The sequence below is a fragment of the Elephantulus edwardii genome, unplaced genomic scaffold (genome assembly GCF_000299155.1).
Source record: "Elephantulus edwardii isolate Elephantulus edwardi_28Jun2011 unplaced genomic scaffold, EleEdw1.0 scaffold00060, whole genome shotgun sequence".
NCBI classification, from domain to species: Eukaryota; Metazoa; Chordata; class Mammalia; order Macroscelidea; family Macroscelididae; genus Elephantulus; species Elephantulus edwardii.
In genome coordinates this window covers 10078339-10100933 of record NW_006399810.1, presented here as the reverse complement: position 1 = coordinate 10100933, position 22595 = coordinate 10078339, and the positions used below count along the sequence as shown (strand labels likewise).

The 22595-nt window shown below is 36.5% G+C and overlaps 1 protein-coding gene across 1 annotated transcript in view; it reads right to left on the bottom strand.

The window, feature by feature from the left end:
- The window catches only part of UBE3C (ubiquitin protein ligase E3C), a 216901-nt gene that overhangs the window by 70959 nt on the left and 123347 nt on the right, over nucleotides 1-22595 (bottom strand). Inside the window, exons 17-18 of the mRNA XM_006887657.1 lie at nucleotides 21568-21700; nucleotides 20740-20987 (exon numbers count right to left, since the gene is read on the bottom strand). Of these exons, the coding sequence (XP_006887719.1) occupies nucleotides 20740-20987; nucleotides 21568-21700 (381 nt within the window). The remainder of the gene's footprint in view (nucleotides 1-20739; nucleotides 20988-21567; nucleotides 21701-22595) is intronic.

Sequence of the window (22595 nt, the reverse complement as noted above, 5' to 3'; positions counted from 1 at the left end):
ACAGGAATACCAAAGTAGAGAACAATCTGTTATCACTTCTGAATCTATAACAATAAACAATGAGACTTTATCTGTGGGGTAAATTCAAGTAATAAGCATCATGCTAATAATAAACCATGCGAGGGGAAAAAGAGCTTATCCTTACCAGACTCACAGAACTATTAGTTAGCCAGCAAACTTTTAAGAACCAAGATATTCTAGTTACCTTATTTCCATATTAATTAAACTCATCCATTCAAGTAGGTAAAAGAAAATATGATTCTAACACAATTTAATTAATATACATAAGTTTCTACTCTACTGGTTGGCTGTTACTGTGCTATGTAAACACCACCATATTTGTAGATGATCTCAGCTTAGTTTAACAAGATAAAGACTCCTTTAAACATAGAAGATTCTTGGGCCCTCCCTAATAGAAAGAACTTAAGCACAATTTAAAAAGATTCTGCGGAAAATTATCCAAAAACGACTTGAAGAGCACATGAACAGAAAACTGCCAGAAATGCAGGCTGGCTTTAGAAGGGTTGTGGCACTAGGGATAGTATAGCTAATGTTAGATGGATCTTGGCTGAAAGCAGGGAGTACTAGAGCAATGTCTATGTTTCATTGATTATGCAAAGGCATTTGACTGTGTCGATCATAACAAACTGTGGCTGACTTCAAGAAGAATGGGAATCCCAGAACACTTGATTGTCGTAATGCGAAATCTATTCTTGGACAAGGAGGTAGTCGTCAGAATACAGCAAGGAAACACTGCATGATTGAAAATTGGGAAGGTTGTACACCAGGGATGTGTCCTATCTCCATACCTTTTCAACCTATATGCAGAACAGATTATCCAGGAGGCTGGGCTGTATGAGGAGAAGTGTGGCATCAGGATTGGTGGAAGATTAATTAACAATCTGCGTTACAGATGACACAACCCTACTTGCTGAAACTGAGGAGGACCTGAAGCACTTGCTGCAGAGGGTCAAGGACTGAAGCCTTCAGTATGGATTAAGACTCAATATCAAGAAGACAAAGATTCTCACCACTGGATCAATTGGATGGATGGTGAAGAGATTTAAATTGTTAATAGCTTTAGTTTGCTTGGGTCCATAATCAACACTGTTGGCACCAGCAGCCAGGAAATTAAAAGATGTATTGCAATGGGAAAGTCTGCTATTAAATGGGATCTCACCAAAGTACTCAAGAGCAATGGGGTCACTCTGGAGACTAAGGTGTGCCTGATACAGGCCAGTCTTTGCAGTCACTTGCTATGTGTCAAAGAGCTGGACAATAGCTAGGGAGGACAGAAGGAGAATTGATGACTTTATGGACTGCTAAGAAAATGAACAGGTTCGTCCTATAGAGGGTTAAACCAGGCTGCTCCTTGGAGGCAAAGATTCTGAAGCTTTGTCTGATATACTTTGGATATGTTGTAAGGAGGGACCAGTCCTTGGAGAAGGACATCCTGCGTGGGAAGGTGGAGAGACAGCATAGGAGAGGAAGACCCTCTATGAAATGGATTGACTCAGTGACTGGGGTAATGTGAGTAGGTGTGTCTAAGACAGTGAGATTGGCACAAGATAGAGCAGGGTTTAGGGCTGCTGTACACAGGGTCACTATGAGTCGCAGGTGACTTGATGGCACATAACAACAACATTTAAAAATAGAAGAATAACTTGTAAAACATGTATGAAGACCCAACGAGAGAGGGATGGGAGCAGAGGGGTGATGATGTATAGGGTTGCAGTTTGGTGGGTAGAGTGAGGCAGTGAAGAAAATGAGAAGGACCTAGCAGGGATCTGAAAAGACTGTGTAACAATGGGCAAGGTCCAATAGTGATTGATTTAATAAAACATAATGCATGTGTCACATCCAAGTAAAATTTTCCTGAAGATTATTAAGAAATAGCTAAAACAGAACAGGGAACTTAGAGAAATTCAAGCTGGATTCCAGGACATGCAAGATATCATTGCTAAAGTCAAATGGCTCTTAACTGAAAGATTAGACTGCCAGAAAGGTGTTTATAATGTTCTATTAACTATTCAAAGACACCTGATTGTGTAAATTTTGTAAATTAGTGCTTAACTTGGGAGGGACTGGAGAGCAGCAGTATGCTGAGAGAATGAACTCAGTCCCACAAGGACAAATACCATATACAACCATTATACTGTAGAATGAGTATGAGGATTCAAGTTGGGGGGGTGGGGTGGGTAGAAATAGAGGGATGAGGATGGATGAGGAGGAGGTAGGGTGTTAATCACGGCATTGCAAAATTCAATGGGTTGATGAGGTGAAAGAAATGGGAAATATCTTTTGTGGAAAAAAATTCAAACTTTATAAATAAATAAGTATAAAATAAACAAAAACAATGCATGGGAATGAGTGTAGGAAACTGTAAGAATGAAGAATAGTATAAAACAATGTCTATAAACTTCGTGAACAAAACAATATTTTTAAAAAAATTAATCTATCATCCCCTCATCCTTTAAGTCTAGAAAAACTATCTTTTATAGACTAATATAAAGAATAATACAATTGTACTGGGAGACGTAATTTGAAAGCATTCTATGCAATGAATTAAGCACTTTCTATTCCTGCTGAGAAGCTAACAGTCAGTTTCAGCAGGAAGCCTCAATGATAAGGCAAGAACTATTGCTTTACTGAGAATGTAAACCAAAACCAGTGTTTATCTCCACAATGGAAGAGAATTATGATAGCCCTTAAATTAAAGCTAGAATATTATCTGCTTAAAATTTATGCAAAGGACTAGGGGATTAATGTCTTAAATTTGTCACTGAAATGATAAGGTGAGCCTAAAGACATACACTGTTTTTAATGGTGAGGTCAAGTTGGACCCCATTACTAAACTTGAAGAATCTCTAATATCTGATTAAAGTAGCAAAATGTGGGGAACAAAGTAACAAAGTGGGGAAATGAAAGTCTCTTTAACAAATGGTGTTGACAAAATTGGGAAACCATCTGTAGAAAACTCAAGCAAGACTCACACCTCACACTATACACAAAAACCAACTCAAAGTGGATCAAGGACCTATGAGTAAAATAAAAGACTACTATAAACTTCATCAAAGAAGATCTTGCATGAACTCTAGAAGCCCTAATCCACAATGTGAACAGTCTTTCAAGCATCTTGAAAAACCTACAACCAGGAGATTATAAAATTGATAATCTGGATCCACAATCAACACTGTTGGCACCAGCAGCTGGGAAAGCAAAAGATGAATTGTAGTAGGAAAATCTGCTGCCAGGGACCTCTCCAGAGTGATAAAGGGTGACAATGTCAGACTAGGAACTAAAGCGTGGCTGACTCAGGCCATGGTATTTGCAATTACTTGCTACACATCAGAGTGCTGGACAAGAACTAGGGATGTCAGAACAATCATCTATGTCTTTGAGTTGTGGTACTGGAGAAAAGTACTGACCATACCACAGAATGCCAAGAAAACAAACAGGTTTGTCCTAGAGAGGATGAAACCAAATTTGCTTCTTGGAGGCAAGGATTTTGAAGCTCCATCTGACATACTTTGGGCATGATGCCTGAAGTCCTTGGAAAAGGACATCATGCTTGGAAGGAGGGAGGGACAATATGAGAGGAAAAGACCCTGGAGGAGATAAACTGACATGGAAACTGGGGTAATGGGGGTAGGTGTGCCAGAGACAGTGAGAACAGCTCAAGTTAGGAGAAGGTTCAGAGCTACTGCACATAGGGTCACTAGGAATTACAAATGGCTCGATGGCACATAACAACAACGGTCATATGATTTTCAACAAAGTTATCATTTGGCAGAAAGAACTGTCTTTACTTCAAGAACTAGGCCAACTGGATCGCCACATGCAAAAGAATTAAGATGGACCTCTACTTCGTACCATATGCAAAAACTAATGCTTTTGCAAGGTATAAGCGTTAAGTCTTTAGGATTCTGGAATAGCCCCTAATTTCTTAGGTAAAATACCAAAAGCATAATCAACAAAACAACAACTACATCAAATTTAAAAAAAAAACACAACCCAACAAACTGTTCTTCAAAGAACACCATGAAGAAATTGCAAATATACCAACAGAAGAATAAACTGCAAAGACAGTCAAGAAAATGCTAAAATATCTGGACATCAAGAGTCAAATGCAAAAAATACAGAAAAAAATTTTAACAATAATAGACCAACAGCCAAATTTTAAAAAAACAACCAAATGACCATACAAAACCACAACACAGCAAAGAATTTCAAGTTACTACCAAGTTGATATACAGATGATCAGTAGTTAAAGAAATGCAAATCAAAACTATAATGAGATACCACTTCACACAGGAACATGATGGCTACACTGTAATTAAGAAGATAGAAAACAGTAAGTGTTATGGAGGGTGGTGGAGAAATGAGACCTCTCCTTAGTAAAGGATTCTAAATGGTCACATGCTTTATATGGAGTTATCATACAGCTTAGCATTTTCAGTCCTAACTATATATAACAAGATAATGAAATACAGGGAGCTATGGTGGCTTAGGGATAATGAGCTGTTGTGTGATTCAAATCCACCATTTTTTAGTAGGAACAAAAATAAGTCTCTTCCAATGCAATTTATAGTCTCTGAATACCTGCTGGTCAGCCAAGAGTCACTTTGAATTTGATGGTACAGAACAACAAAAATGAAATACATAGGTCAAGAGAAAACCTTGCACATGGCTGGTTCATATCAGCATTATTTAAAATATCCAAATAACCTAAATGTCCCTACACAGATAGAGAAAAGGTGGTATAGTCATACATACAGAATATTGTTGCTGTTATGTTTCGACCTTAAGTTTAAAATATTTATTAAATATGGTTATGTTTCAACCCAAAGTTTATATATTTAAACCTAAGGCTGAAGATAAGTAGGAAGGGTGAAAGGTCGGCGAAGGAGAGGAAGACCCTCTACCAGGGGCACTGGACACGGTGACTGCTGCAATGGGTTCTGTATGTCAGGAAGTGTGAGGAGGATAGAACAGCATTCAGATCTTTTGTTCATAGGGTTGCTATGAGTTATACTCAACTTGATGGCACCTAGCAACAACATAACAACAAGGCTGAAGACATTTTTCATGATGAGGATTCTACTGATGCAGAACGTCGACTATACAGGTAAATGTTAGAATATTAATAGAGCCTGGAACACAGAAAGACAATAATCACAAAAAGTCATATGAATATAGATATGAAGTATCCAATAGGCAAATCCATAAAGAAAAGAGATCAGTGGCTTCTCACACTGTGAGGATTAAGCAAGAATGGAAATGGTTACTAATTTCTTTGGTGTTTCTTTTTGGATGATAAAACTGGATACTGATGACAGTTGTACAATTTAGCAGCTATTTTAAAAGCCACTTAACTGTACCCTTCACAACTCCGAATTTTACAGAACATGAATTATACTTGGAGAGGTTTTGATTATTATGATTTTAAAGCAACAAGAGTGTACTCTGTTTTACAGGCATTGGTTTTTAGTTAAACTGTTTCTCAAATTCACAGCTTTGTGTACTGTGTCAGAGATGATGAGGATAGCACAGAATAGGGGAGGTTTCAGAAAGGTTGTTCCACAGGGTAGATATGAGTGGTACGTGACTCGACGACACCTCACAACAAGTATACTCCAAGGTGAGGAAGAGCAGAGACTGCTGAACAAGTCTCATTGGGAGAACAACAAATGTGGTATCAGTAGGAATTCTGTTACAAAGCTGAAATTTATTGTAGTTCTGACTGATGTATTAGAAAATAAGAGCAAAACTTTCTAATTATCTATTCTCATTTATTTAAATATGAAGCCGAACATTAAGCTCTATCCATTAACAACTAAGCATTCCATCTATTAATTTTACCACTCAGACTCAATGTCATTATGCAGTCACCTACCTCATAAGTGAAAACCAGCCTAGTCTGTTTAATCCAGAGACATTTTCAAACATTTAATTTCTTAACTATTTTTTAAATAAAATAGTCTGGTACGGTCTAATGCATAAAGCATGAAAAACAGTACTTTATTTTTTAAATTTGTGTGTGTGTGTGTGTGAGAGAGAGAACATTCAAATTGGATCTGACTGATACAGGAGAAGACTGCCTTTCCTTCTACAGCAGAACATCTGGTGGATTGAAAAATGGAACTTTAGTAGTTTAAGTATTTTGTAAAAGCACAAATGTCTAAAAGTGCTATTAAGTCAATGAATATGGGAAGACATTTTAATGGAGACAATAGTTTGAAAGTAAAGTTTTTAAAAGTGATTTGGCAATAATATAATCTTATTCATCAAGAAAATCTCGATTAAAACATTGGTTGATAAAAAGATCTTCTTACTTCCTTCTCCTACCAGGAGGCTTATCAGCAGCAGCATTTTCAACATGGATCATTTTATGTCTTCACTTGTTACCAACCAATGTTCTCATACAAGCACTGGCATAGCCTATGAGCTCAGAATGCTTCTGAAAGGTTGTTTTTAAAAGGTTTAAGTGAAAAAAGAAGAATATGCAACAGAAACCAGATGTGACCCTCAAAACCAAAAGTATTAAGTAAAATTCTTTCTAGAATGTTTGCCAACTCGTGCTGAAACATGAAGGATATAGGTCTTGAAAGTTCCTATAGGAACTGTAAAGCTGACTGGGAATTTTAGTCTGGATGACAAAAGAATTCTTCATCTAGAATTAAGGAACTTAAAAAAAAAAATCTCCATTTAAAATTCTCTGTCATAGGACAAGGTTCTAATTTGTTCACAGGGCTGCTATCAGTCGAAGCTAACTTGATGGCACAGAACAACAGTATATGTTTACTTCTTTTTTTAATTGAGATTTTAATGAACATTTACAAAGAACTTGGATTTCCATCCATTCATTGTTGCACATTTTTTACTTCTTTTTCTTTATCTGGTCATCTAACTACTAGGACCAAGAATTTTTATTTGTTCATTACTGTTACTGTAGTTCTATACCCTCTAGTTGGAACTAACAGCTGACCCTCCAGTGGGTTTTCACAGGCAGGAAATCATGGGAGGAGTGTTCATTTTTCTCCCACAGAGCAGCTGGTGGATTTGAACCACTAGCCTTATTGCTGGCAGCACAACTCCTTATCACTAAGTCACCAGAGCTCCATTTGTTCGTTCTCACGACACAGAGGAAATAGCTATTAAATATTTGCTGAATAAATACTTGGTGTTTTTAGGTTTCCTTATTCCCCTTCCCTACAATCTGATGAGGATTTCCTCACAACTTTTCAAATTATCAACTTTTCAAATTATTCATCAACTTTTCAAATCATTGTCATTCTGAAGTGCATGCTCAAGTCTACTGTCCACTCTTCTATGAGGCTGTTACCTTTTTTATTTAATGTGATGACAAAATATTCAACATATTCATATACACATGGAATTTCAACATTTCATATGTATAATTCACTAACATTAGTTACTTTCATCATGTTGTACAATAATCACCATTATCGTTTTTACTTCAAGTCTTTTCTTTCCTTTACAGCAAAGATATATCTAATCACCAATCATTACTATTTCACTTGCTATTCTCTTAAACTCATGTCAGCACAGTTTTAAACCCACTGATCCCAAGACTAGTGCACACTACAGTGCCAATAATCAGCCTCCATCTTTTACAGGGAAAACACAGCATTGAACAACACGCGCTCACCTCTTTTACTTGATACGCTTTCTTCCTTTCTATTGTATTACCACCACTTTTAACTTTCTAACCATCTGACCACTATTCTGCAGTTTCCTTTCTACTTCCCCAGAAAGAGGTAGGCCCTTTTCTTAACATTAAAGTGCTTATTCCGACAAGAAAATAAATCGCCCAGTTTTCTAATCTTTCTCACCCCAAATGACACAAAAACATCTGTAAACAAAGTATGTGCACCCTTGTTCACTTTCCTGTGCTCATAAAAAGAGCTTATAGCCAATATCTCCATTTATGCTTTAGATCTGCACTGTTCAATAAGCTAACCCCTAAAAACAACTGGTTATTTATAAACTTTAAATCAATTAAAATAAAACTTGCATTCATTGCACAGGCAATTGCTTAAAAGTCACCAAAGACACAATAGTCAAACTCATTATCTTTTGAGTCAGACTGATTCAAAGCTAACTCTCAATTGGATGTCCAAGGCTATAAATATGGGAAAAGATAGCCAATCCCTTCCTGAGGAGCCACTGGTAGATCTGAACCATCAGAGAGGCATGGCCTTTGAGTTAGCACTCAATTCTCTATGAACTATTCATGGCATTGATATATACAATCGAGTCACTTGAGACTCACAGCAACCCTATGTACAACAGCTCTGAAGTCGCCCTATCCTGAGCCAGTCTCATTGACTCCAACATACTCATACATCCATTATGCCAATTACTGTGTCAACTAATTTCATTTTGGGTGTTCCTCTCCTGTGCTGTCCCCCTACCCTTCTAAGCATGATGTCCTTCTCTAAGAACTGGTTCCTCCTGGCAACATATTCAAAGTATGTGAGAAGGAACTCTAAAATGCTTGCTTCCTAGAAGAAATTTGGTTTAATCCTCTCCAGGACAGACCTGTTTGTTCTCTAGGCAATCTATGGTATGCTGAATACTCTTCTCCAGTATAACTCAAAGGAATTGATTCTTCTTCTGCCATCCTCAGCTATTGTCCAGCTCTCTGATGCACAGCAAGTAATTGCGAAGACATGGCCTGGATTACGCACACCTTAGTCTCTAGTCTGACATCACTGCTCCACAGGACTCTGGGGAGATTCCTGAAAGCAGATGTTCCCAGTGCAATTTTTCTTTTAATTTCCTGACTTGGTGCCAAGAGTATTGACTGAGGAGGCAAGCAAGTTAAAATTAACAACCCCAAACTTTTTTCCATCTATCATGGTGCTGCCAATTGGCCCAGTAGTGAGAATCTTTGTCTTCTTGATGTTGAGCTTAATTTCATATTGAAGACTACAGTCCTTGACTTTCCGCAGCAAGAGCTCTTCAGTTTCAGCAAGCAAGGTTGTGTCATTGCATATCACAGGTTGTTGATATGTCTTCCTCCAATCCTGATGCCACATTCCTTCTTATAATGCCCACCCTCCACGATCTGTTCTGCACATAGATTCGAAAGGTATGGAGACAGAATACATCCCTGACACACTTCTTTCCTGATTTTGAACGATGCAGTGTTTCCTTGCTCTGTTCTGAGGACTGCTTCCTGATCCGAGTGTAGCTGTCACATGAGCACCATCAAGTGTTCTGGGATTCCTATTCTCCTCAAGGTTAGCCACAATTTCTTGTTATCTACACAGCCTTTGCATAGTCAATGAAACACAGACAGACATTTCTCTGGTACTCCCTGCTTTGGGATAAGATCTTCTGAAATTGGCAATAATGTTTCTAGTGTCACATCTTCTAAACCCAGCTTGTATTTCTGGTTCTCTGTTAATGTACGGTTCCAGTCATTTCTGCATAACCTTCAGCAGGGTTTTGCTTTCATGTGATATTGTTCTATAATTTCCAATCTCAGGTCACCATTTTTTTGGAATGGGAACAAATATGAATCTCTTAAAGTCAGTTGTCACCTAGATTTCTTGGTACAAACTGTTGAGCACATCCAGGGTAACATCTGTTTGTTGAAACATGTCAACTGGTATTCGACCAATTCCTAGGACCTTCATTTTTGCCAATTCTTTCAGAGCAGCCTGAACTTTTCCCTTCATCACCATTGCCTATTGATCATATGTAGTTTCATAAATTCTTCTGTCAGCCAATTCTTTCTGATACAGTCACTGTGTATACCCCTTCCACCTTCTTTTAATGATTTCTGAATCTTTCACTATTCCGCCCACAGCGTTTTTAAGTATTGCAACTTGAGGTTTGAATTTGTTCTTTTGTTCCTTCAGCTTAAGACATGCAAAGTTTGGCCCTTTTGATTTTCTGACTCCAGTTCTTTATAATACTTTGCTTTGTCTTCCTGTGCTGCCCTTTGAAATCTTCTGTTCAGCTCCTTAATTTCCTGCTTTCTTCCCTTTGCTCTGGCTTCTCAGTGATCTAGTGCAATACTGAGCCTCTTTTGACATCCAACTTGGTCTTTTCTTTCTCTTCTGTTTTTGTAAGGGCCTTTTGCATTCTTCGTGGCTGATATTCTTGTTACTCTCCCACAGCTCATCTGGTCATTGTTCATCAGTGTTCAAGGCTGCAAATTTGTTCCTAAGGGTTTTTTTTTTTTTAAAAATTCAGATGTGATAAATTCAAGGTCAAATTTTGGTTCCTGCCAACTTGATTTAACCTTTTTTAGCTTTAGTTTGAACTTGCATATGAGTAGATGATAGTCTGTTCTACAATCAGCACCTAGCCTAGTTTTTACAGCTGATACTGAGCTTTTCCAATGATTCTATCCACTAATATCATTGATCTGATTCTTGTGCATGCCATTAGGAAAAATCCATGTTTATTGCCTGTATTTATGCTTCTTATAAAAGATATTTGCAAGAAATTTTTACTGACTGTACAGAATTCTATCATTCCAGCCTTTTATCTGCTAGTATGTCTCTATTTTCTGCCCACTGATAAGTCTTCCTTGTTCTCAACATTTGCATTCCAGTCACCTATTATTATTAATGCATCTTGGTTGTATGTTCGACTGATTTCTAACTGCAAAAGTTGGCAGAAATCATTGATTTCCTTCTCTGGCTCTGGTTGTTGGCACAAATATTTGAGTAATAGTGGTATTCACCAGACTTCCTTGTATGCATACAGATATTATCCTGTGGCTCACAATATTGTATTTCAAGATGCATCTAGGAATTACCTTTCTAACTATGAAGGTGACCCTGTTCATGGACCTAGGACTAAAATCAAGGACTATAAACTTCATTAAAGAAAAGCCTGGAAGAACTCTAGAAGTCCTAATCCATAACATACACAGTCTTCCAAGCATCCTAGAAAATCTACAACCAGGAGAGGATAAAATAGAAGAATGGGACCTCCTAAGAATCAAATTCCTATGCACATCCAAAAACTTCTCCAATAGGGAAACCACAGACTAGGAAAAAACATTTGGCAATGACATGTCAGATAAAGGACTTATATCTTAAAATTTATAAAATACTCAGGTACCACAACAAGATAAACAACCCAACTGAAAAATGGGCAAAGGATATGAACAGACACTTCACCAAAGAAGACATTCAAATGGCAAACAAATTATAAAGAAATGTTAAAAATCCCTAGCTCTAAGAGAGCAAATCAAAACAACTATGAGATGTCATCTCACCCCCCAGTAAGAATAGCAAAATTTAACAGAGCAGCAAACAACAAATGCTGGTGAGGTTGCGAAGAAACTGGAACCCTTATTCACTGGCTGCTGGGAGTGTAAAATGGTGTAACCACTATGGAAGGCTGTATGGCACTCTCTCAAAAAGTTGCAAATAGAAACGCCATTTGACCCAGCAATTCCATTACTGAGAATATACCCTAAAGAACCAGAACTGCCCCCCAGGCAGATATATGCACATCCATGTTTAATGTGGCTTTGTTCACAATAGCAAAAAGTTGGAAACAACCTAAGTGCCCATCAACAAATGAATGGATAGAGAAGCTCTGGTATATTCACACAATGGAATACTATGCTGCATTGAAAAACAAGGAACTCATGCCATATTATTCAAAATGGGTGACACTGGAGGGCATTATACTGAGTGAAATATCTCAGTCACAAAAGAAAAAATATCGCATAGTACCACTGTTGTAGAATGGGACTGACATCAGGGTTGGGGTGAGGCTGAGAAAAACTGGATAAATTAGATATATTGCATTGAAACAGATGAGGGAGAGAACTGTTTGAAAGCAATATATGATTGGGTATTATGGTTATGACAAGAGTCCAGAATGAAGGTTGCATAGTGGAGTGTACTTGGTGTGGGGGGGGGGGAGTGCAGAATTCTATACCAATGAAATAATTTTTCTTTTACTTTTCAAAGAGAAGTGTGAACTGGGGGGAGAGGTGGGCAGGGAGAAAAATGCAACAATGAATGTATGGAAATCCAAAATCTCTGTAAACTTTTGTTAAAATTAATTAAAAAATATTTTTTAAAAAAGGGGGGAAAAGTCTGCTTTTACTAAAAACCTTCTTACGTCTTACCTCTTTGTTGCAAACAAAAAGAAACTGGAAGATAATTTTCATTCATATGGGCGTGTGGTGTATATATAAAAGAAGAAACACAAACTAGCAATTAATTTGTAGCAAGTCACTGAAGAGGCAGCATGCACCCCAAATATCAAGACTAAGGTGTCACCAAGCTCTTTCCCTGGGAACTATATATACAATCAACATCTCAGGAACAAATCTCCATAGTTTTTAATTGTGTCTGTTAACACTTTATGTCAGCATTATTTTAGGTTTTATGTGATTTGGGGCATGATTTGGTAAGTTATTTTTTTGGATGTGAGAACTCTAAAAATTTTTCCCTATGTAAATGAATAGTAATTAGTTTGTTTTTTGCCATCTCAACTTAAAAAAATGTTCCATAGGAATATACACGCTACTTTCAGACAGTAGATGGAACCTAAATCCTTTCTTTTCTATAGAGCTAATAAGCCTTTGGACAAGGTCACTGACATTCTTTTCCATTTGTATAAAATGTATTCTTCTCACTCCAAAGCAAACTGATTTAAACTAATGTGATAAGGCACAACTGAATAGAATTTAAAAATAAAATACAAGTACATTAATACAACACAGATAAATCTTAAAAACACCGTATTAAGTGAAAGAAGTCAAGCTACATATTGAATGACTGACTATATTAATACAAAATGTCTAGAATAGACACAACTATAAACAAAAAGTAGATCAGTAATTACCTAGGGTTGGGGTTACTGAAATAAAACAACAGACTGTTAGCAGCCACAGGTGATGAAAATATTCTACTACTGACCCTTAACTCTAAGCATGCTAAAAAGTATTTAATTGGAAATTGAGTGAACTGCTTGGTATATGAATTATGTATCAGTAAAACTGTTATTTATTTAAAAAAAACAAAACCAAAACAAACCCTGTTATTTATATAAAAAAAAGTGAGCAAAAAAACCCCAACAACAACAAAACCCTGGTAAGCCCAGTGGTCACTTTTCATTCCTCAGCATACAGGATCATTCTAACAGTATGCCACTACCTGTAGTTCAGGTCACAGTCTCCTCTGACCTATATATAGGCAGTCCCCAACTTAGAATGCATTGGAGCAATCAGAGACTGTACTTAAAAACCTCTGGGGTATATCTGGGTGTAAACTCATCATTAGTAATGGACTGCATGGAAAGAATGCTGTAGCACAAATAACATTCTCAGTTATCCACAAGTTAGATTTATTTATTTAAAATTGTGGTTTGAACGAAAGTTTAGAAGAGCTATTAGTTTTCCATTCCACAGTTTATACATATTTTATTATGTGCCATTAGTTTCAATACTTGGAAGTAACATACACTCTTCTAAATTTCTCATTGGGTTCTTTGTTCCTCTTCATGCTTCTGTCCTGCCTCTTCCTACTTTCTGAGCTAAGGTCATATTCATAAAGTACTTGTTTTATGTCAGAGTCAACTTATGGCAGAGTCATTAGAACTGTCCAGTCAGATGTTACCAGTGTGTTCCAGATTAACTCAATTCATACTTCTAAATTCCAATCTCCTTCTAGGAAACCATTGTGTCTCCTTAAAATTTAGTAAATCTATCATCTTAGCCATTTACTTTAACAGTTATTTTCCATTACCCACAAGATAAAGTTCCAACATTTCTCATGGAATTGAAATGATATGATTATGTATTTAGTTCTACAACATGGGTCAGAAAACTTTTTCTAGTTAGGTCTATATTTTATTATTGTTGAGAATACACTTTTCCTATAAAAAGTCAGAAACTAACTATTTTAGACTTTACAGACCATAAAGCCTTACACATGACTAATTCAACTTTTGGTTGAATTCTGGTGAAAGCAGTCACAAATAATAGACAAATGACTGGGCATGACTGCATTTCTTAACAAAAATGGAAGGGTAGATTTAGCCCAGATCCTATAGAAACAGATCTACAGTTGACTTGGATCTAGAGCAGGAAGTCTAGTTACTCTACTGACTAACAAAAGCCATACTGTTGGTTATTGTTGGCTGCTGTCGAGTTGAATAGGACTCACAGCGAGCCTATAAACAACAGATCTAAACTCTGTCCAATCCTGTGCCATCCTCATAGTTTTGACATATGTGAGCCCACTGCTGCAATCAGTGTGTCAATAGATTTAGCTCACCATCTTCTACTCTTTTGCTATCCCTCCAACTTTCCAAGGATGGTGTTGTTCTCCAAGGAATAGCATCTCCTAACAACATGCCATACAAGACGGAGGGAATATACAGAGTCACTGTAACAAAAAGAATTGGCTGACACTGAAATATTTCAAGAAGTACATTATCAAGAGCCAATGTTAATGAGGGAACAAAGAAGTTCAAGCTGCACTGAAGACATAGCAAAAAAATAAGGACCTGATGGGATACCAATAAATAAGTTTCACCTAATAGATGCAGCCATGGATGTGCTCACCAGTCTATGCCAGAAAATTTGGAGGACAGCTGCCCAACTGACCAACCGGAAGAGATTTGTATTTGTTTCCATTCCCAAGAAAGGTGATCCAACAGAATGTGTAAATTATCAGACAATATCGCACACAAGCAAAATACTGCTGAAAATAATAAAAAAATGCCTAAACCAGTATATTGACAGAGAAATGCTAGAAGTTCAAACTGGATTTAGAAGAGGCTAACGTCAGACAGATTCTGGTAAAAGCAGAGAAAACCAGAAGAATGTCTACTTATGCTTTATTGACAATGCAAAGGCATTTGGCTGTGTGGATCATAACAAATTATGGCTAACACTGAGAAGAATGGGAATTCCAGAGCTCTTCAACATGTTCATGCAGAACCTATACCTCCACCAAGAAGCTGCTGTGCGAACAGAGCAAGGGAACATTACATGGTTTAAAATTAAGAAAGGTGTGTGTTAGTATTGTATCCTCTCTCCATACTTATTCAATCTGTATGTGGAGCAAATCATTCTAGAAGCTAGACTTTATGAAAAAGAATAGAGCATCAGAATTTGGAGAAAGACTCATCAACAATCAGTGTTATGCAGATGATACAGCCTTGCTTGCTGAAAGTGAGAAGGACTTGCTTGAAGATCAAATACTACAGATTTCAATATGGATTACAACTGATTATCAAGAAAACAAAAATTATACCATATACCTAATATTGTATTATTTTAAATGTTAGTCTTGTTACAATGTGCTGCTGAGTTGGAACTGATTCATAGCTGACTTTGTAGAGGGTTTCCAGAGGCTGTAAAGTGCATGGTGATTGCTTATCACTATTTGTGGGCTGGCAGCACAGCTCCTTACCCACTAGAGCTTCATTAGTTATTTTTATATTATTATTATTAATTTCATTGTTGAACATTTTCTTCCCCACCTCCTCTAATGCATCCCTTCTTCCAGATTGTTGTCATGCATAGAATATTATTTTAAACAAAGGAGATAAAAATGTATTTCCAGACTATGCAAAAACAGCAACAAATTTCCTCAAAAATGTAGCTTAACTGATCAACACAAGACTAAAACAAAGATTTACTAATAATTTTACTTAATAATAATCCTACTAATGGACACATTACTTACATTATTATACAATTACTTTAAAGTGTGAGATACAAGTTGCATTTTTGTTCTATAATGTTAAGACAAAAACGAGCAAGGAAAGAGGAGGATCATGTAAAAGTTTTGTATGATCAAGTTTAAGAGGGCATCAAGTAATAGATGTTGGAGAGGATGTGGCGAGAAAGGAAGTCTTATACATTGCTGGTGGGATTGTAAAATGGTGCAATCATTCTTGAAGGCAGTTTGATGATTTCTCAAAAAGTCGAACATAGAAATTCCATATGACCCAGCTATTCCACTACTTGGAATATACACTGAGAATATGAGAACTGAGGCACAAACTGAGATTTGGACACCAATGTTCATAGCAGCATTATTCACCATTGCAAGAACATAGAAACAGCCCAAATGTCCAAGGAATGGATTGAAAAAGTATGGTATATTCATACAATGGAATACTATGCAGCATGCAGGAGTAGTAACTTTGTAAATTATTACCTAACTTGGAGGGACTTAAGAGTATTATGCTGAGTGAATTAACTCAGTCCCACAAGGGTAAATATTCTATAAGACCGTTATTGTAGAATGAGTATAAGGATCCAGGAGGGGTGGGAGAGGCTGGAAGCAAAGGAATGTGGATGTACAGGGGGTGAAGGAAAATGAAAGAATTTGTTCCAATTTGTATTCGAGTTTTGTAAATAAACTAGTAGGTGAAAAATGCAGTAAAAAAGAATTAAAACAGAATAGAAAAACAGAGGAAAAAGCCCTCCATTCAAAATGAGACTGCAAATCAAAGAACTATGATGACAGCTGGACAGATAACCAGAAAGATCTATAAATAAAATGTTAATTCACATTGTATAAGACTAACATTAGCAAAAAATCAGTAACTAATATATTAAGGTATTTAAATTAACAAAAAGACTGAGTCTATGGGTGGGGTGAAGGAAATGGGAAGAATCTTTTGTGAAAAACAATGTATTAAAACTTTGTAAATAAATCAGAGTAACATAAAAAATTTTAAAAATACCCAACCACCTCAAATAAAAAAAAAGGTTTTGCATGATCACAATTACTGTTCTAGAATTCTCGTTCTTTGTAATGTCAACCATAATTCAGTCCAGCTGAATAATGTCTTTGCATAGTCAATAAAACAAAAGTAAGGCACAGCCTTTGCAACATCTCAATTGGTATCACATCAATTCCTGGGGCCTTATTTTTTCCAATGTGTTCAGTGTAGATTTAAACCCTTCTTTCATTACCACTGGTTCTTGATCATGTCCTACTTCCTGAAGTGGTTCACTGTTAATTAATCTTTTTGGTATACTGATTGTGTATTCTTGCCATATTCTTTTGATGCTTCTGGTATCATTTAGCCTTTCATCACAGAATCCTTCAGTAGTACAAATCGAGGCTTGAATTCGCTTTTCAGTTCTTCAAGCCTGAGAAATGCTGAATGTGTTCTACCTGTTGGCTTTCTAACTCCAGGTCTTAGTACATTCTGTAATATATTAAACTTTTCTTCTTGAGCTGCCCTTTGAAATCTTCTGTTCAGCACTTGTTTCAATATTTCTGACTTTTGCTTTATCTTCTCTATGCTAAAGAGCAAGTTTCAGTGTCTCTTCTCACATTAATTTTGTTCTTTTACTTTTTATGTATGTGCATATATACATACATACATCCCCCCTAAAAAAAGGCCTGCTGGATAAAGATGGACAATTTCCTGTGCAAGTTACTGCCTCTGAAATCACACTGGAGGGTCAGCCACAGTGGAGTTTCCACTTGACAGCACATAACAACATGTACATAACACTATCCTATCATTTATATATACTATACATTCTTACATATTCTATAGTGTAGTACAATTTTTATATGAAATATTTGTTGTTGTTATCTGCCGTCGATTTGCCTGCAACTCATAGTGACTGTATGTACAGCTCTGAAGCCTGCCTGGTCCTATGCCAGTCTCTGATTCTGATTCACCTTCCTCTACTGCCCCAGTTACTATATCAATCCTTCTCATCCAGGGTCTTCCTCTCATGTGTTGTAACTCTACCCTTCAGAGCATGATGTCCTTCTTCAAGGATTGGTCTCTCCTAGCCATATGCCCAATGTATGTGATCATCCAGAGTCACTGTTAGCTCTCTGATGCATAGCAAGTAACTGCAAAGACCATGGCCTGGATCAGGTGCACCTTAGTCTCTAGACCGACATTCTAGCTTTTCACTACTCTGGAAAGGTACCTGATAGCAGACTTTCCCAATGCAATTTGTCTTTTGATTTCCTGACTGCTGGTGTCAAGACTGCTGATTGTGGAGTCAAGCAAGCTGTAACAGTTAACACCCTCAATCTCTTCTCCATCTATCATGGTGCTGCCAGTTGGCCCAGTGGTGAGAATCTTTTTGTCTTCTTAATGTTAAGCTTCAATCCATATTGAGGACTACAGTCCTTGATCTTCTGCAGCAAGCGTTTCAGGTCCTCAGTTTCAGCAAGCACGGTTATGTCATCTGTATATCATAGAAAAATTAAAGACATTCCTTCACTGCTGCTGAAATTGTTCCAATCACAGCAAATTTCCATTGGGTTTCTGAGTCTGTAAATCTTAATGGGAGGAGAATGCCCATCTTCCTTCCATCAGAGCTTCCTAAATGAAATACACTCTCTCATATAACACTTTATTATCTGTATCTACCTCTTCTGTTCTAAAGATATTAAAGATCTCTAAGTAGGCACTTAAGAAAGGGGAAAAATTGGAGTAGAATTGGTGATAAAAGGGAAAAAACACACCATCGCAAGGAAGAAGAAAAAACAATTGAATAAATAGATTTAACTCATTTTTCTGCACCAAAGGGAAGGGGTAATGGTTGGCATACAGAAAGACAATATTTCACGGAACTTTTATTTACACTGCTAGTTACTCCTCTACCTCAACTTTAATGTTGGCATTCATCAGCATTTTCTTCTCTTGTGATCCTATGTATTCCTAGTGTCCACACATTTTTATCTTTGTCAATAACAAACTATTTATTATAATTGTTGTTGTTGTTATGTGCCATCAAGTCGCTTGATTTAATAGACTTTTTCAAAATTTCTAATATCTAGCTTAGGTTTCTCTCCTAAATATCTGAGATATCGTACCCTTAGAAATACATTACACTCAAACAACTCCAATCAGAATGTTATCCTTTAAAAAGACAGTTTTCCTTTATCCTTTTTAAAATCACCAGTAAATATACAATCACTAAAGTCGGAAAACAGTCTTAATCTTCTTCCATCCTCACTCACATATCTCATTTGCCAAGAGACAATCTATCTCCCCTCTTCCCAAGCCCAACAATGGCAGCTTTAAATCAGAACCATTCACACCAATCTTGTTTTTAGAACCTAAGTATGGCTGCCCCTTACTAAGTATCATGCTTCTTACTAAACCTTGAGTGAGGACCCTTTCTGCATGACGCACAACATTTCACTGATGCCTTCTATTCGTTCTCATCTATTGCCTATTTCTGGCCAGGATTGCTAGTCTTACGATACTGACTACTAATATTAGGAAGTGTTTTCGTCTTCTTGACTTTAACAGTACAGAGTATTTTGAAAATGTTACTGATAAAAATATTTCCAGTTGTTGTTTAATGTTATGTGCCATAGAGTCGCCCATGATGCACGGCGACCCCAACCTCACTGTCTCTGACACACCTACACCCATTACCCCAATTATCGAATTGATCCATCTCACCAAGGTTCTTCCTTTTGCACTGTCCCTTCACCCTCACAAATATGATGTCCCTCTCCAAGGACTGATCTCTCCTCGCAACATGCCTAAAGTATGTCAAACAAATATTCAGAATCCTTGTCTCTAAGAAGCAGCCTGGTTTTACCCTCTCCAGGACAAACCTGTTTGTTCTCCTAGCAGTCTATGGTACATTCAATACTCTTCTCCAGCACCACAGCTCAAAGGCATCAATTCTCTTTCTATCATCCCTGGTCATTTTCCAGCTTTCTGATGCATAGCAAATAACTGCAAAACCTATGGCTTGGATCAGGCACACCTTCGTCTCCAGACTGATGTCACTGCTCTTCAGTATGCTGGAGAGGTCCCTGACACTGACTTTCCAAATGCAATTTGTCTCTTGATTTCCTGGCTGCTGGTACCAAGAATGTTGATTGTGGAACTAAGCAGACTATTCAACATCCATCCTGATGCTGCCAATTGGCCCAGTGGTGAGAATCTTTGTTTTCTTAATGTTGAGCTTCAATCCATATTGAAGGCTGCAGTCCTTGACCTTCTGCAACAAGCACTTCAGGTACTCCTTAGTTTCAGCAAGCAGGCTTGTATTCCAGTACATTACATATTATTACATTTTTAGTCTTTCATTCACAATAAACATTAGCTTCAATTTGAAGAAATGGCTGGGGAATGTAACATTCAAGTTAATACAGCATCACCATAATATCATTCTTAAATGACCAATCACCCTAATATTTTCATGCAACAAATCTAACATTTAAATCGTAAAGAGTAATTATGGTCTTCCAAGAAGACCTTCAAAATACTGTTTCACAGTAGTGGTTTGAGTAATGGTCTTGAACATGGCAGAAATCAGGATGATGGCACAGGACAGTGCACAGTTCTGTTCTTCAGATATCTCAACATAAGCTCGCTATGTGTCATAGTCAATTCAATGGCACCTAACATGGTCTTGACAGCATGACAGCAACATGATCTTTCATCGCACATACTTAACTTTTAACACTACCAATAAAAACAATGGTGATAAAATTTACATATTTACAAGACATATACCTATGCTAATAAGTAAACATTGTAAAAGATCCATAAAAGACCTTTCTAACACTTCCTGTCTGTTACATGTAACTATCATGCATATAATCTCTAAGGATGAAATTTACTCACGAAAATGTTGTTTAGGCTTTGCCAAAACTAGTTTTGATTATAGACACTAAATTCAAACTTAAGTAGATATCATAAAAATATAAACTTTCAACATCTTTCAGCTTGAGATTTGTTTTTACATAAAGATCACTTTACCTTTCCAAGCATTCTGCCTAGGAAGTAGTAATGTCTGGCAAAAGAATCTCCAACAAGCATCTGGGCAGCTGGGTTGGGATACAGAAGCCCTTCATTAGTAGTCTTAAAAAATCCCTGATTGGGGTTAAATCCAGATTTTAGTAGTTCATTTAAAAACTCTCTGAAAATGCCACCCCCGTCAATGCCAGCTTCATCCAGGCCGTGGGCATTAAGCAAGTGTACGCGGATCCGCTTTTTCAAGTCAGGCTCTGTTCAAAATGGAGAGAAGGGAGGGGTGCAGAAAAACAGTCAACTTATCTTAACACTTTAAGAATGGCATTTTGGATGAAGGAGTCCTTAAAATTTAGACTGACATAGCATTTCCTTCAGCAATTAAATTTGGCTTCTAATTTATGGTACTTATAAAACAGGTATTTGTATTAAAATACAGAATGTATATGACTGCCTGTAAAAATGTTAGTATTACAGGCTATCAACTAAAATACCAGAGACTGGCAATAATAAATAGTCAACTTTTAGAATATTTGATAATAAGCATATTTAAATATGACCTACTATATCATTTTAATAAACCAGTATAGATTCATTTGTAAACAGACAATGGTGATAGTACAAATCTGAAACACAGTGCACAACATGGTAGATATAATCACCATCATTACAAAAAAAATGGTTAAAGACATTTTTTATTATATATGTTTTACAGCAAAATTTTTAAAAAGTTCATTACAGAATAAAATGATATTAATATTTTCATGATTAATCTCTTCTCAAATAATTTTTCAATCTCCATTATCACATATACACATAAAAGAGATATTAACATACCATTTTCTGGTGAAAGTTTATCATAAGCATCTTCATAAATATAATTTCTTCTTATTGTTACATTAATTCCATCCAGAAATGGACCATCTCCTTGAACTTCTTGTTTATCAGCATAAATCAGTCTTTGAAAGATCTTAAAAATAAAAGAAGTTAGTACTAAGTTATTAGAAATACAAACTTCTTTAAAAATCGCTCTAACAGCATATCTTTCCTATAACTACATATTCTAAACTGAATCTTAATAGGCAAAATCCAAAACATTGTGTACCTTGTAAATAAATATGTGTTCTCTCTCTCTCAATATATATAGAGATATATATATCACACATTATTTCTTTTCCTTATTATATAAAATATTGACATTTCTATGCTATCATGTATTTTCTCGTATAAACCCTTAATGAAAACTTAGGTGGCTGAAGTTAGGAAGAATAGCTTATAATCAGCAATGTCTTAAATAATTGATGCTAAAAATCCAGTAGAGGGAGCTCAGGAGTTATATAATTCTGTGTGCCTATGAGAGAGAGAGAAAAGTGAGTAAGAAAGTGAGTGAGTGAGTCTGTGGGTTTAAGAGAGAGAGAGAATGAGACTACATTAATATCTTTAAAAGCAATTAATTCACTCTCTCTAAAACAAAGTGTGTAGGCTGATAAAAATAGCATCATGAATCCATTACCCAAGAAAAGAGGCTAGCAACTTGCAAAGATTTGCTAAATAAACGTGGAAACTAAAACACTTGGCCAATGAATAATGTGTAAGTGAAGGGAATATTGAAAATATATTTTCTTGCTAACTTAAAATAGCTCTAAAAACCAAAGTCTACTTTTAAAAAAAGACTTGGGAGAGGAGGTGCAAAAGTTTGCCATAAAAGAAAGCATAGTATTTTTCTTGAATACTAAGATATTTTGGGGGAAGAGGGACCCTTATAAAACTGGAAACAAAAAAATATTTTGTGTTTTAGTAAAAAATTACCAGATAGGAATTTAAGGTATTCGTGAATTTAATTTTTAAAAAGAAATGTACTTTAA